At 39.8% G+C, this 13,873-nt stretch overlaps 1 protein-coding gene across 1 annotated transcript in view; it reads left to right on the top strand.

Annotated features, from left to right (window-relative positions):
* Positions 1-13,873, top strand: part of OSBPL1A (oxysterol binding protein like 1A) — a 76,844-nt gene that overhangs the window by 40,256 nt on the left and 22,715 nt on the right. The window contains 3 exon segments of the mRNA XM_049827333.1: positions 511-582; positions 584-592; positions 8,200-8,362. Coding sequence (XP_049683290.1) covers positions 511-582; positions 584-592; positions 8,200-8,362 — 244 coding nt within the window.

The raw sequence follows: 13,873 nt of genomic DNA, 5'->3' as shown, positions 1-13,873 counted from the left end.
TAGCTTGGCTCTTTCTCCTAGCAGTGGTTCTACTCTGTTAAGTTTTATGATCATATCTGGTGCTTTCCTTCATTAGTAGAACTTTATTATTTTAATAAATCAAATATAGGGAAATATAACTCTGTACTTGGAGGAATGAAATGTAGCCCCTTCCAAATCAGTCCTGCTAAACAACTCCTGTTGAACTTTTGAGGTGAACATTCGTAGTTCACTGACAATGAATCCTTGTGTTCATCTGGGGAATGATTGAAGCAGAGTCTTATGACTTGATTTACAAAGTCTTTGGTTTCTTTGATAGGCTTTGAGTTGGGATGTAAGTGAATAAATTACCGGGACTTCAAATTTGTATGTATGGGGTTTGTTTGTGTGCATGGGGGGGTTCTTTCAGCCTTTGTACAAAAAGGAACTTTATTGGTGATGTTTCCTGTATATGGGTCTGAAAGTAAGCGAAATGTTGTTAGCCTTCTGAGGTTTTTTTTTTCCTCTTTTGAATTTGATGATCTCAATAAGATGTGGTACTCTGATGCTGTAGCTGTAGTAGAGTCAGCTGGCTGGACTTCTGAGATGAAGACTGATGCTGTCTTGTGATACAGTAAGTAACCCTTTACCTATCATCAGTGAGCTCAGCTTACCTCCTTGATTAACTGATCACATCCTGTTTTGCATTTCAGTAGTTGCAGTAGCAGTAGTTTAAGTCATTGGCAAATGCTATCCAACTATTCTATTTTTAACTAGAGATCTGATAGATCTCTCAAGCTGGCTCAATGGTAAGCTTATAGCACAGAGAGAAAACCTAAGCAAGAAACTATGGTTGAAGTAAAGCATGGCTTTTTTTGGATCAGTCCTCTATACCTTGGAGTGAGCCAAAGCTATGATGTTTACAAGAGCTAATTTACTCCAGCAAATGAAAAGTTATGATACAAGGCCTTAACATATGTTAAGATAGCAGATGTTTGTCACAAGTTTTTTGTGGTTGATGGTGATGGGGAGTGGTGAGTTGGCAGCAGGACTCTGTGTGGCCTGTGTGTAAACAGATGAGAACTCCAGAACTTCTGTATAAAATATTTACATGCTTTAGGGCTTTAGGAACCTAGTGATGTGTTCATGAAACTGGTTGTATCTGTTTAAAGCAAAACCAAAATGTTTCCAATGTGAGCTGTTACACTTGCAGTTTTATGATATGTCATAGGAGTGTTCATAAAGCACTTGTTCCTTTATCTAGTACTTCGAATACCTGAGGCATGCTTGTAAAGAAACATACTGAAACTAAAACTGTTCCTGGTTGTTTTGTTGTTGGTTTTTTTTTTTTTTTGGGGGGGGGGGGGGAGGCAGGGTTAGGAGAAAAGTAGGATTTTACATATTCATATCATATACTAATGTGTGCTGAGTAGGAGTTAAGTCCCATGAGTAGAAGTAAAAATCAAGCCTTTTTAAAATTTTTTTTTTCTTCTGGAAAACTTCCTCTATTGCAGCTCCAATGTGGTTAAAACTATGAGAACTCCACATGAGAATAACTGTTTTCAGTTTTCACTTCAGAAAAGCTTGAACAACAGCTTAATCCTACTCTAGGTAGCAGAAAATCTAAAAGCACTTTTTCATAGAACCGTATCCTGTAGAATTAGTGCTGCGGTAGCATGCTTCAAAGTTGGCTGACGAAATATATAGAAGTGTTCCATTTCTAAACAGACATGCCTTGGGGAAGATATTGAAAGTCTTTACATTTCTTCCATGATGAAATGAAAAGGCAGGTTTTGTTCAAGACATGGAGGCAGACCTGATGCTTCTCCAAACTGTAGTTCTCATTCTACATTAAATGTAAAAGAAGAACAGATTTACTCAGTGCTAGTTTAAACTGGTCATCACAAAGAACTGGCTTATGCAAGGAGGCGCTAGCAATAGGGACTGTATTGTACTAACAGCAAAATTGCAACTATGTGAGCTTGTCTGTTAGAATAGACAAACAGTGTACATACCAAACTGCATTGCGGTTGTGATTTGCACTGTTAGCGTCAGATTTTTTTGGTACGTGTTTTCTTTTGGTATGAAGATCACAGAAGAAGGGAAAGAATCCTCCCCTTGGATTCCCAGTGCTTCCTGTGACTAGTTTTCCATAGTGTAATGTGTTACAACACTGAGCTTTGTAGGTTCTGTCTTTCAGGATAGTATGTCCTGTTGGAGTAGCTGACCCTGGAAACGAACAGTTTCATATAAATAGGTGTAGCGTGAAACAAATGGCAGGTTTAATTGGCATTTACTTCATTACAGAAAGCAGGATTACATTTCTTAATGTCAGGAGATGTCTACAGAAAACTGTCGGTTCTACTATAGCAGTGTTTTTCTAATTCCTTGGTTATATGTTAATTTCCAACCGGGTGTTAGCTTGCTACTGAAAACTTGCACCTTGTGTCTGTGCTTCGTGGCAAATGTCCCATAAGCAGTGACGTTTTGGGGAGGATGGAATTTCTGTGGCAGTTGGACAAAGCCATTCATTTTGAAAACCAAAACCTCACTTCTGAGTAGTCGGAGGCATTGGTGAGGCAGTGTCATAGGCTGCTCTCCTGCGCTTAGCTTGCTGCAGAGCAGAATTGGTACGCGGTGTACTGACACTCCGTCTGTCTGGCTTCAGATCCCCTGGTGGTTGCTATGTGAAAGAGGTGGTTCTTCCATCCTACACAACTCGAAAGTCTACATATTTTGGGCATTCTTACTGCTAACGCTGAAGTTGAGTGCTTTTGAAAGTAAAATTCAACTAAATCATGCCGCAGTGTTGTGAAGTCTGTCTTTTCTCTCTTTCAGTCCAGGAGAACCTAGAGCTAAGGTATGCTGTTGTTTAATTTACTATTCTAATGTTAAAGGCAGGTAGCCCTACATATTGCTGAGGTGTCTGTATTTGTTCTATGCCTTGCTTGCTATGTGATTTTTTTAGGATTTACTTGCAGCTGCAATAGCATGTCGCTGAGATGATCATTTATTAGCTGGGCATACAGTGGTGTGACCCTTTCCTACCCCACAAAAGTGCCACTGTTGTTGGGCATTAATTTAAAATAAAAGCATCCAGCACCAAACAAAGCAAGTGTTTTGTGTATTGTACTGAGATGTCTTCAGGATGGACAGAGAAGCCTCGGTTACAGGCTGCACTGATATAGTTTGAGACTTCAGGCTTTAAAAAAGAAAAGGAAAAAAAAATATCAAAAATAGTGGCTTTGTGCATGTTACTAGTCTCCCGCCTACCTCATGGAAGCTAAGGGTACAGAAGGGGATGGGACTGGTTTTTGTTACACACAGATAAGCTTTTTTTCTTTTATTATGGAGTAGGCATGTCAACTTTCTGCTGGTAATACACAGTGAAGGAGTTAACTTTAAAACCATGCTCTTGTGCTTAGCAGGATTTATAATAGCATGGAAATAGCATGGAAAGACAATAGAATTGTCTGCAAATAACTTGTTACTTTCCTTTAAAAAAAATAAAATAAAGGTCTGACTGCTAAAATAACTCGATTCTAGTGTTTAAACTCACAATTCAGTGCTTGCAGCCCAAAGGACTCAAATATTTATGGGAAGCTGTTGGAAGCAGATTCCTGTTCAGTTAAACCAGAGGTGAAAACAGTTACCAGAACTTGGATATCAAACCTCTTCAGCTGGAGAAGTATTTTTTAAAAAAATAAATTGTTGTGCTGACCTATATACTGAAGTCTTGGTTCTGTGTCAGTGTATCAGGTTATAGCTGTGTCTATAGCTGTAAGGTTAATGATCGAGTTATTGTTTACTTCTGTGAGACAAAGCTAGTTTCCATCAGCAATTATAAATCTGAAGTTTCACGATAATAATATTCTCTTTAGAGATGAAAACAAGACTGATCTTAACTGTCATTGTCTGACAGTGCAAGCACAAGCCCAACTTTATTGATAACTGTAATTGCTCCCATGCAGAATAGCTCCTGACAAGGATAGGGTAGGAAGCCCGACCAGTTGAACATTGGGAACTCAGCTGGCATCATGCCAGCCTCACTACAGTGCTCTCTGCTGCTGTCCCTGTGAAGCTCTGGAACGCTTACAACGCTGATGGTGGCACTGGCATTGCAGGGAGCAGCAACAGGGATCAGAAAGATGACAGACATTCCATAGCTGGAGGATGAGGAGCTGAACCCGGTACAATGTGAATTGCCATCTGTCTCCTTCTCAGCTCAGGCACCACTACTAAAGGTACCGAAGCCACGGCTGTATCACAAGCTGTGCCTTATGCAGACTGTCAGTAAAACGTCTTTTATGGTATTTTCCTGGGTATGCTCATCATTGTGGTGTGATATTTACTACCTTATTGTCCTGGTTTCAGCAGGGATAATTTTCTTCCTAGTAGCTGGTATAATGTCACGTTTTGGATGAGAATAGTGTTGATAACACACTGATGTTTTAGTTGTTGCTGAGCAGTGCTTACACTAAGTCAAGGACTGTTTAGCTTCTCATACTGCCTTCCCAGCGAGGAGACTGGGAGGGGGCACAGCCAGGACAGCGGACCCAAACTGGCCAAAGGGATATTCCATGCCATATGATGTCATGCTGAACAATAAAACTGGAGGAGCTGGCCAGGGCGTGGCAGCTCACTGCTCAGGGACTGGCTAGGCATCGGTCAGTGGGTGGTGAGCAATTATATTGCGCATCAGTTGTTTTGTATGTTCTTTTATCATTATAATTTTTTCCCTTCCTTTTTCTGTCCTCTTAAACTGTCTTTATCTCAACCCACAAGTTTTACCTTTTTTCTGATTATCTCCCCCATCCCACTGGGGGGAGTGAGGGAACAGCTGTGTGGTGTTTAGCTGCCTGCCGGGTTGTATCGTCGTTTTATGCTTGTCTTCCTGCTTTATACATGGATTCTAAAGATTTTGTGTTAATAAGCATTTTTAAAACTCGTCTGGAGGTTCCTTCTGTAATCTTGCAGTTGGTTTTGCGTTGGGGCACTGAAAAAAAGACAGGATGCAGAAATAAAAACTTTGGGAAAAGGGATAAAGCTGAAGTGTCATCTCAAAATGGTGGTGGAGTAGCCAGGAAGATGGAATAATTCATCTCATAACTTAATCACTGGCCAAGTCTTGTGAATGAAAAATAGAGTACGGCAAAATTATGCACAACAGCAATCTACTACTTAAGTTTTGGGAAAACCTATCACTGAGGTGGTCAGTTATGTTGTTCAATAAACTTATGCTTTGAAAATAGTGCCAATCTCCCTACATATTTCTTGTTAAGCAGTTAAGAATGGAGTGTGTGGTTCTGGGGGAAAACCACCAAAACACCACCAAAATATCTTGCCCTTACAATTAAATTGCAGCCAGAAGGTTTTAAGAGGTGTCTCTTGTCAATGATAGAAGACAAGGTGACAAAATGGTGGTATTGCTTAAAGCGGCTTTGTGTTTAAAAAATAAAAATAAGCAGTATGCTTATTTCAAACAAGGTTATTTCTCCAGTGGTACCTGTGTTTTTAAGCAAAGTACATGAAGGTTGTAGCTCTATCTCTGCCAGCATTGCTTTTCTACAGGTGAAATCAGTCAAATGATGGTAGGATGATAGTAGAACCATCTTTTTTTAAGGTTTTCATATTGACACTGTAGAACTGTTTTGGTGCTTAAGGACATAGTATAGTTACAGACAGTATCTCCAGACCACTACCTTCAAAGAGCTACTAGTGTAAACTCTTACCCTTCACTGAGTACTAGGCTGTAGAGGTCTGTAGAGCCACCTCTCTGCTCTCTGAATGTGTGTGTCCCTCCCACAAGCTCAGTACTGTTGACAAAAGTTTTATATTGGACTTTCGTCTCCAGCTCCCAGGTATTGAATTTTCATTCAGATATTAATGAACATCCCAAAGGTTAAAAGCAACAAACTTAAATATGTTTTCTTTTTTCCTTAGTTTCTGGCTAGTGTCCTGCTCCTTACATAACAGCTGAAAAACTTTTTTGTTACCTAGTAGTAGTGTGTAATTGCTGTACTAGTAAGTGTTTGGCAGCTCGGAAGCCTGGAAGTACACAAAAAAGTGAACCTTACTGTAAAGTCAGCTATTGATTTTCCAAAAAGGGAATTTATTTCTAGCATACCTTCTGCTGTTCTGAATAGCGCTACATTATGATAGGGCAGAGGAATGTTAATAAAAGACTTTTTGGGGGGAGGTGTGGTGTCTGAAGCCTATATCAGTTATCGCTTGTTTAGTCACACTACCGTGCTTTTAGAGGATGTAAAAAAAAGGTTCATTTGGGTTTTGTTAGATATATTTGGATTTTCTTTCAATTTGCTGTTAAATATTGAAACTTAAGTTAGGTAAAGATTTAAGTCACCCATATATTTATCAAAGTGAAATATTAAAGCATAAAGGCATCTAATTCAATACTGCAAAAAAATTGCAAATACCACTGATTTTACTTTGCTGTTTTAAGAAGAATGAACAGTACCATTTTATTCTCAGTCCTCCACCCTCCCTCTCTCAGGAGAGTGGAATACTGATGCTGTTTCTCTAAATGGGCAGTTCCTTAACTAATTGATAGGATACAAAATGTAACCCCCACAGAAACTGCTTAATAACAGATCTTTTGCAGTGGCATATCTGATTTGTATGAAACAGTGCAGTAATTGGGTTCGTGGGTACAGTCAGAGTAAACTTTAAATGAAAGTGACAGTAACTAGTCCAGACTTTTTTTTCATCATTTTGTTCAGGGTAAAACTATTAGACAGTAAGTGACTTACTGGTTTTATTGCTTTCAATTAGCAACCCAATTTTATACTCTTTTAATTATCATTTAATTGGATTGCCCCTTTACACTCAGAGCCTGGCAGCCAAAACAGCTGATTTAGTATTTGGCACAACTGAGGGGGTGAAAATTTCTTCCATAAATCTTTCTCCAGAGGGTATGTTACTGCCAGCATAGAAACTCTTCTCTGGAAGTGGCAAATCTGCTTTAATATCTCCTTTCTAGCCTCTAAATTTGCACCCCCCTCATTTGGGCCCAGCTCTTTAATCTCCACTATTTGAGTGGTTGTTACAAACTAGGGGGCTGAAGCCTCCAAAGTAAAGCTTTAATGTAAAATGTAACCAGATAGGACATACGAACAGTTCTTAAATTAGATTCAAAAAGCTAATGTTGGTATATGTGTAAGTTGCTTAGGGAAGTGTGTAAGTTGTCCCTGTAACTGTTCCAAGAGATTAATTGTCGTGTCCTTGCATGTTCTTAGTGAAGGGGGGAATTAGCGTTGTAAAGTGACCTTTGAGAGTAAACTAGAGGACAAGGGAGTGGTTGGTGATGCTTTTTAAAAGGGACAGGAAGGGAGAGAGGAAGATAAGAGTCAATGGTTTTAGGGACTGAAGAAGTAGCACACTGAAGCCTTGCTGGGCTGGGAGAAGAGGCCCTTCCTCACCTGTTAGTTGCAGCCCTCTCCCCTCCTCTGGCAGAAAGAGGGGGATGGAAAGCACAGCAAAAAAAAAAAAAAAAAAAAAAAGGAGGAAATAGGAAGGACATGTTGCTCTCCCATTACTAGTCCCAGATTCAAGATGTGTTTAACATCATCCTCTCTGGAGCTGATTGCATGTGTGGCCTTACAAAAACCCATCCACTGTCTGATGGCTGGGCTTCTTTTTTTGTCAGCTTCTGGCTCGTCTATAAACTGTTTCGGGAATGGGGAGGGAGGGCTGTTTATATTGACATTAAATCAGTTAGTAGAGGAATCTCTTTTTTTAACCTTCTCTTGTAATCCTCAGGGTTAAATGTTTTCAGCTCATAGTTCAGTTGTGGTTATTTGTAGCTGGCATTCACATTTGCTCTGTAATTCAATTTAGATGATGCTGCTTGGCCCAAATTAGAGCAGACTAGTAGAAGGAGCTTGGTGTGTGTAGAAACTGATCACTAACTCTAAGGGTCTTCCAAGTAGAGTCGTAAATATTTCCACTCGTTTTTAAGGTACAGTTATCTGGCTTGAAGTCACTTGTGGAACTGTGATTTATACTGTCAGATCTTATTTGTCAGATTTCTCAACTATTGAAAATGCTGAGTAACAACCTTATTGTCATCACAAAAATACTGTAATGTTCTCATTGATTCATGTGGTTTCAGTTCCAGCTGTGTGCCAGTTATTTATTTATTAGAGTCTATTTTCTGAATAGCTTCCAGCTACACATTCTTTGGAGAGATGAGATTTTATTCATACATGTATCTACTTATAGGTGAGGAATTTGAAACTGGAGCATGAGCAGGAGAAAAACAAGATCTTGTCAGAAGCATTAGAGACACTAGCTACCGAACACCATGAACTAGAGCAGTCACTGGTTAAGGGATCTCCGCCTCTCAGCATCATCAGTGAAGAGCAATTCTATGATGCTGTTTCAGGTAAGTAATGATGTTCAGAACGTGATTGTGTAGCCAGCACGTGTGGTGAATGCATTGCAGGGGTGGGAACAGTCTCACTTTAAGTGAAATCTCTGCCTTTCTAACGTGGAGCTAATTTTAGGAGAATGCTTCATGTGCTTTGAGCGGACCTCTAAAATTTTACCCGAGTTCACCTGCAGAATTGTATTGTTTCACCTTGGCCTGACAAAAAGTTACAAAACCATAGGGCAATCATGAAAGGTCTGATTGCTTGCATGTCTACGCCCTTTTTTTAAATAGCGAAACTTAAGGTTCCTATTTTAGGAGGTGTAACTGTATCTGGTAGTCTTCTGACTTGCTTTCTCCGTGCTGGTGTAATGTTTTTTTCTTTTGTTTTGTTGTTAAGATCAGTCCATAAAAATCACTAGTTTTGAGGGATAATGAGCTTAAGAAAGGCTTGTTCCATTTCACTTTTGTATACCTTAAGTGTTACAGGTGGAAGAAAAGGATGAATTGAAATCCTCTGTGCATTTCTGAAATATCTTTTCTTTCCCTGTCTGCTTTTCAGTTTAGTATCTTTCATATTTTCATGTGCAGAACATGCAAATAGTGATTTCTTAAAAACTCTGAGCTGCATAAGATGATTACAACATGCATTTGTATAGAGAGGCTGTACATAGCACAGCTCAGTAATAGCTCTAACTGGATGGTCATGTAGATAGCGCACAGCTGTCTACAGCTACGAAGGATCTGGAAGAGCTTGAGGGCGAACATAGTCTAACTGTAGCAGGTAATTAGGTTGTGATGGCATACTTCAAGAGGGAGTATAGGGTCACTTTTTCTGTGAGCTGAACTGTCTGATGTTTCTGATGAATGAGAAAAGCAGTGTTCCCAGACTCCTTGATAGGTGCTCTGCAGTGCACAACTTAAGCAGAGAATCAAAATAGGGAAAGTGGACTCTGTGATCAAGTATAGTGCTAGCATAGGAAAGCAGACGTGGCTGCTTGGCACAGTAACAAATTTATCAAGCCTTCAAGGAGAAGAGATTGAGGAACACTAGAAACAGGTTCTTCAAACAGAACCAAAAGAACAATTCTACTGAAAGGCTTCAGGCTCTTTTGCTTGTCGCAACAAAGCAGAGAATAGTTGTTTATCTGGTGCTGCTGGAATGTAGTCTCTCCAGCAAGGCTTGCTTTGTGTGTATGAGAGAATACTCAGCTTTAAAGAGCTGTTAGTCTTTACACCTACATCTCATAACTGACCTGGTCTCTAAATCATCTTTAATGAAAGTGTCCAAAGCCTCCTCTGTAGTTGGGAGAGATGGCCTTTTTGTCACTTGAAGCTGCAAACAAACTACATCGAGTGTATTTGTATAACTGTGAAATTTATTGGCCATATATATCTGTGTATGTGTGTGTATATATATATGTATATGAAAAACATATATGTCAATTCTCTCTCCTTTCAGAGAAGTTATTTGACATATTTAAATTGCAATCAAGACTCACTTTCTTGAATGGCAACTTCATTGGACTTGTGTTAGATTTTCTTCTCTAGGATATTCACATTTAGGGCTTTGCAGTGATTAGGGTCCTTTCTGTCTCTGAAGGCATGTGTTTGGGGGAAAGGCACTCTGATTTTTGGGGGAGCTACTGAAGGGGAATTGTGTTTTCATGGCTGCTGGATGCATGTTATGACTTTCACTGTAAGCACAAAAGGAATTAGTTTTTTGCAGGTGTGGTTTGGGGTGGGGTTTTTTGCTAATGACTGGGATCCTGGTTATACTTTCTAACCCTCTTGTTTTTCTGCCACGTCTGTGGAGTATCAAGTAGGAGGCTTCTTGTCTCAGTATGACAAGAATACAGTGGGAGCAGAGGAGTCGGGGATATATGACACTGGCTCAGAGTTGGGGAATGTAGATTGTCTTCCCTAAGCTAATGAGATAGGTGAGATGATGATAAATATTTTTGTAACAGAGAGCAGTGGCTAGGCCTAATTGTCAGAAACTAAAAATTTATACCTCCAGAAATCTAAACTACTAGGACTTCATCCTCAAAGCTTTTGCTAAACCTGATTTGCAGACCTATAATTTAAGTTAAATGATACTGATTTTTTTGATAGACATATTCATGAATTATCTTACTATGTTGTATAGGAGATTGAGCAAACACCAATGTATTTTAACAGGGTGATGTGACAAGTTATAATGTCTGTCAGTGGAAAAATGCCACTACTTGACAGTATTTTTTCTATTAGGATACCATCTTTTTCTAGTTATGGTTCTCTGAATTTTTAAATCTCCACCGTAGGAGTGAGTTTGGAAGTGTGAGTATTGCATAACTAGGCTTGCTCTTTGAGCTGAAGAATCGTTGGCTTTGACTTGACAGGTTGAAAGAAAAAGCCACTGCTGCTTTTTTGTTTTTTAAGAGAATGTTGCCTGCATATTAGACACTTCTGCTCATTTACCATCAACAAAAGTATTACTAGCTGTGACAATTCAGAGCAATGCAGGACTTTTCAAAGAGTTTTTTTTGAACAAGTGTATTAGAAGGGATAAGTTCACAGCAGCAGCTACTTGTCCCCATTCACCATGCTCTGATTCACATTGTAGAGCAATCTGATTGCATGAACTGGACTCCTGAATGAAGCTGAATCAGAAGATACAGTCCAGTTGCTATTGGACACTCAGTCTGTGGTAGGAGAGTAGAGCTAATCTGAAGAGAACACCACCAGAAATTTATCTAGTTCAAGTGTCAAGTCCTCTGCACCATCTGTTTGGCTTGAAAATCTGCTCCAACTGAGCTGTGCTACCTGCTAATGTTGGCATAGACTAAATTGGTCACTGATAAATCTGTGTTGTGTAGTTCTGTTTGTAGAAATTGTGGGCACAATTACAGAAATATCCTCTTTCTTTTCCAAAACCAGGATGAGGAAAATGTTTGTAATGTGGTAAGATTGCTTACTGTAGTAGTAGTTTATTTGCTGAAGTCTCCCTTTTTAAGTGATATGCTGTTATCAGTGCTTTCTGACCATTGCGCCGATTCCTAAATTCTGCAGTGGGAGGGGAGTAGACACTGAACATGAAAAGAAGAACCTACAGGGATGGGAGTTATTTGTGTTACCAAAGCATGATATCCAGTGTTAAGAACAGCAAAGTTAAGAGTGTTATTAACCTATACTCTGATAGCAATAGGTCAGTTAATAGTGCATCCCAGTGCACTGATCCTCTCATCATGGGAGTGGTGGAAATGTGTAATTAAACTCGATAGCCCATGGAGTGCTGGAGCTCTGTTTCAGGATTGAATGCTTAACCTGTGTCAAACTCTTCTACGTTTAAAGTAGGGTGGGACGGAGGGCGGGGCGGCTTGGGGAAGGGAAGAAGCACTAAACGAGTAGCTAAGTTTAATAAGACCAACGGCATCTCCTAGAGAGCTGGAAAAGTTACTAACTTTGATTAAGTATACAGACCTCAGGAAGCATATGAAAACAGAATACAAATGCAGAGTCCATCCACAATGCTGAAAAATGGCTAAGCGGGTCAGGAATTAAAGGGTGAAGGTACTTGATTTTTGCCTTGCGGATAAGATTCCCTAATTATATGCAAATTGCACACCCAATTTGGGAAGAGCATAGAACTGTCCTGATTTCCCTCTCTGAGAGGTGGGGGTTTTCTGCAAACACAGGTTTTGTGTGTGTTGAGGGGGGTATTATGATTTTACGTAGATGCGATCTTGCTATAAAAGCAGTTACTTAGCTACAGGAATAATTAGATTATACTAAAGCTAACCTGTCATAGTACAGCTTCAACTGTTATGTGCCACTAATGGGTGCTGTGTTTATAAATAGTGCTCCTAAATGGTACAAGTAGTAGTAGACTAGTTGTGTTGCTTTTGCTCACTTCCTAATTAGGTCTCTAGGTACCAGCTCACTTAAAAGTAAAAATTGTACAAAAAATCATAGAAACTTACTGCCTTTTCCTTCCACGTTTATGGTTGTTTGTCAAGTGGCTTTTTTTTTTGAACGTGTACCAAAAATATTCCACAACCTCTGTGTGACCACTGCTGACTGTGGACTTCTTGCCTTGAATTTAGTTAAAAGAATGAATTCAAGTATCGGAAAGGGATGGGAGATGCTTGGTCAGAATTAAAACCCAACCTTGCCAGTGGTTAAACACTGCCTTTCTCAGGTGTATTTATTAACCACATACATTGGCCAAACTTTTCTGTCTGGAACTGAAGACTTAGCAGTTGTTGCAATAGGAGATGAACTTCCCTTGAGTTAAGTTTCTGTCATTCCTTCTGCTGTTTCCCCTTGCTCTCCCACTCTTCTGAAGTGTAGCTGGTGTTTTTACTGTTACCCTGACACTTCAGGTTTCATGAGCTGGAGTGCTTCCTAGTCAGCCTGGTCTTGTCTCAAAGTTCACTTAAAAATTTTGGCTTCCAAACAGGGACTCTTATTTCTTCTCCTCCTTCCTCAGCCCACACCCCCTTAAGTTCAATAGAAGAAAAATCTCATTTTCTCCTAGTCATCTGTTTGACAGCTGCTCTGTAGCAACTTGTGAATATAAATCTTTTTTTGCAGTAACGGGGGAGTATGCAAATCTTAATTCAGAAGAAATTTAGCTGCAAGTACACAGGAGAAGGCTCAGTTTGAGTTGCCTGTTGATCTGTGCTCACAATACAATACTAGGCTTGTTCACTCTGACACCTAAACAAACTCTCAAGGCTTGTTAAGCTCGTTGGGTCAAAGGAGGTAGCTGAGGCTTAGGGATTGGAAATTGAGACCTTTGAGAGCCATTTCTCAGGAAAATGGGAGAGATTTCTCTAGAGAGCAATTTCTTACAGGAGCATCTGGTTTCATTCTTACGATGTTCTTTATTGTATAGCATGCTCTTGTTGTATTAAGTAAGGCCCTGGAGAAGGCTGGGTCATAAGTGTCTACAGGTCTGGAGAGGTTTGCAGGTGCTGAGTTCAGTCCAGCATGATTGTCTCTGGCACTGTAAGGCCAGCATTAGAACTAATGGTGTAGCATTTAAAAATCCTTGTTATACTGAGAAGCACATCGGAGAGTGGTCAACGGTTCTGGTGAAGCTTTCCTATTCTTCCCTTTCCACCTCTGGAGTCCTAGGTCTGTTGCAGAAACTCAAATTGAGGAATTTGTGTGTTGTGACTTGTCTGAAAACAAGACAGTCCCAGATGGTAAGGGAGAAGCAAGGAGCCTTGCAGGAGGCAGATTCTTTGCTTTACGTTACTGGGTTTGCTTCATGCGTTTCTTGTCATGATAACCATTGGCACAGTTGAGCAGCTCTTTTAATAGAGAAGTGGAATACTTACCTTGAAGGGATTTGTAGCTTGTCATCTGGTCACGGTGCTGAGGCCCAAGTTGTGTTACACTGCTAGAGTGTCTGTTCCTCTGTGATATTTGGATACACAACAGTGTTTTCCTGACTACCTGGGCTTATGATCTCTGGAGAGATCTGTATTTTATGTAACAGACTTGTCCACAAGTAAAAATGGTTCTCCTTATCCTACT

The sequence above is a fragment of the Accipiter gentilis genome, chromosome 2, assembly GCF_929443795.1.
Source record: "Accipiter gentilis chromosome 2, bAccGen1.1, whole genome shotgun sequence".
Taxonomy (NCBI): Eukaryota; Metazoa; Chordata; class Aves; order Accipitriformes; family Accipitridae; genus Astur; species Astur gentilis.
Note: the sequence above shows the minus strand (reverse complement) of the source record. Positions and strands in the feature narration are given on the sequence as shown.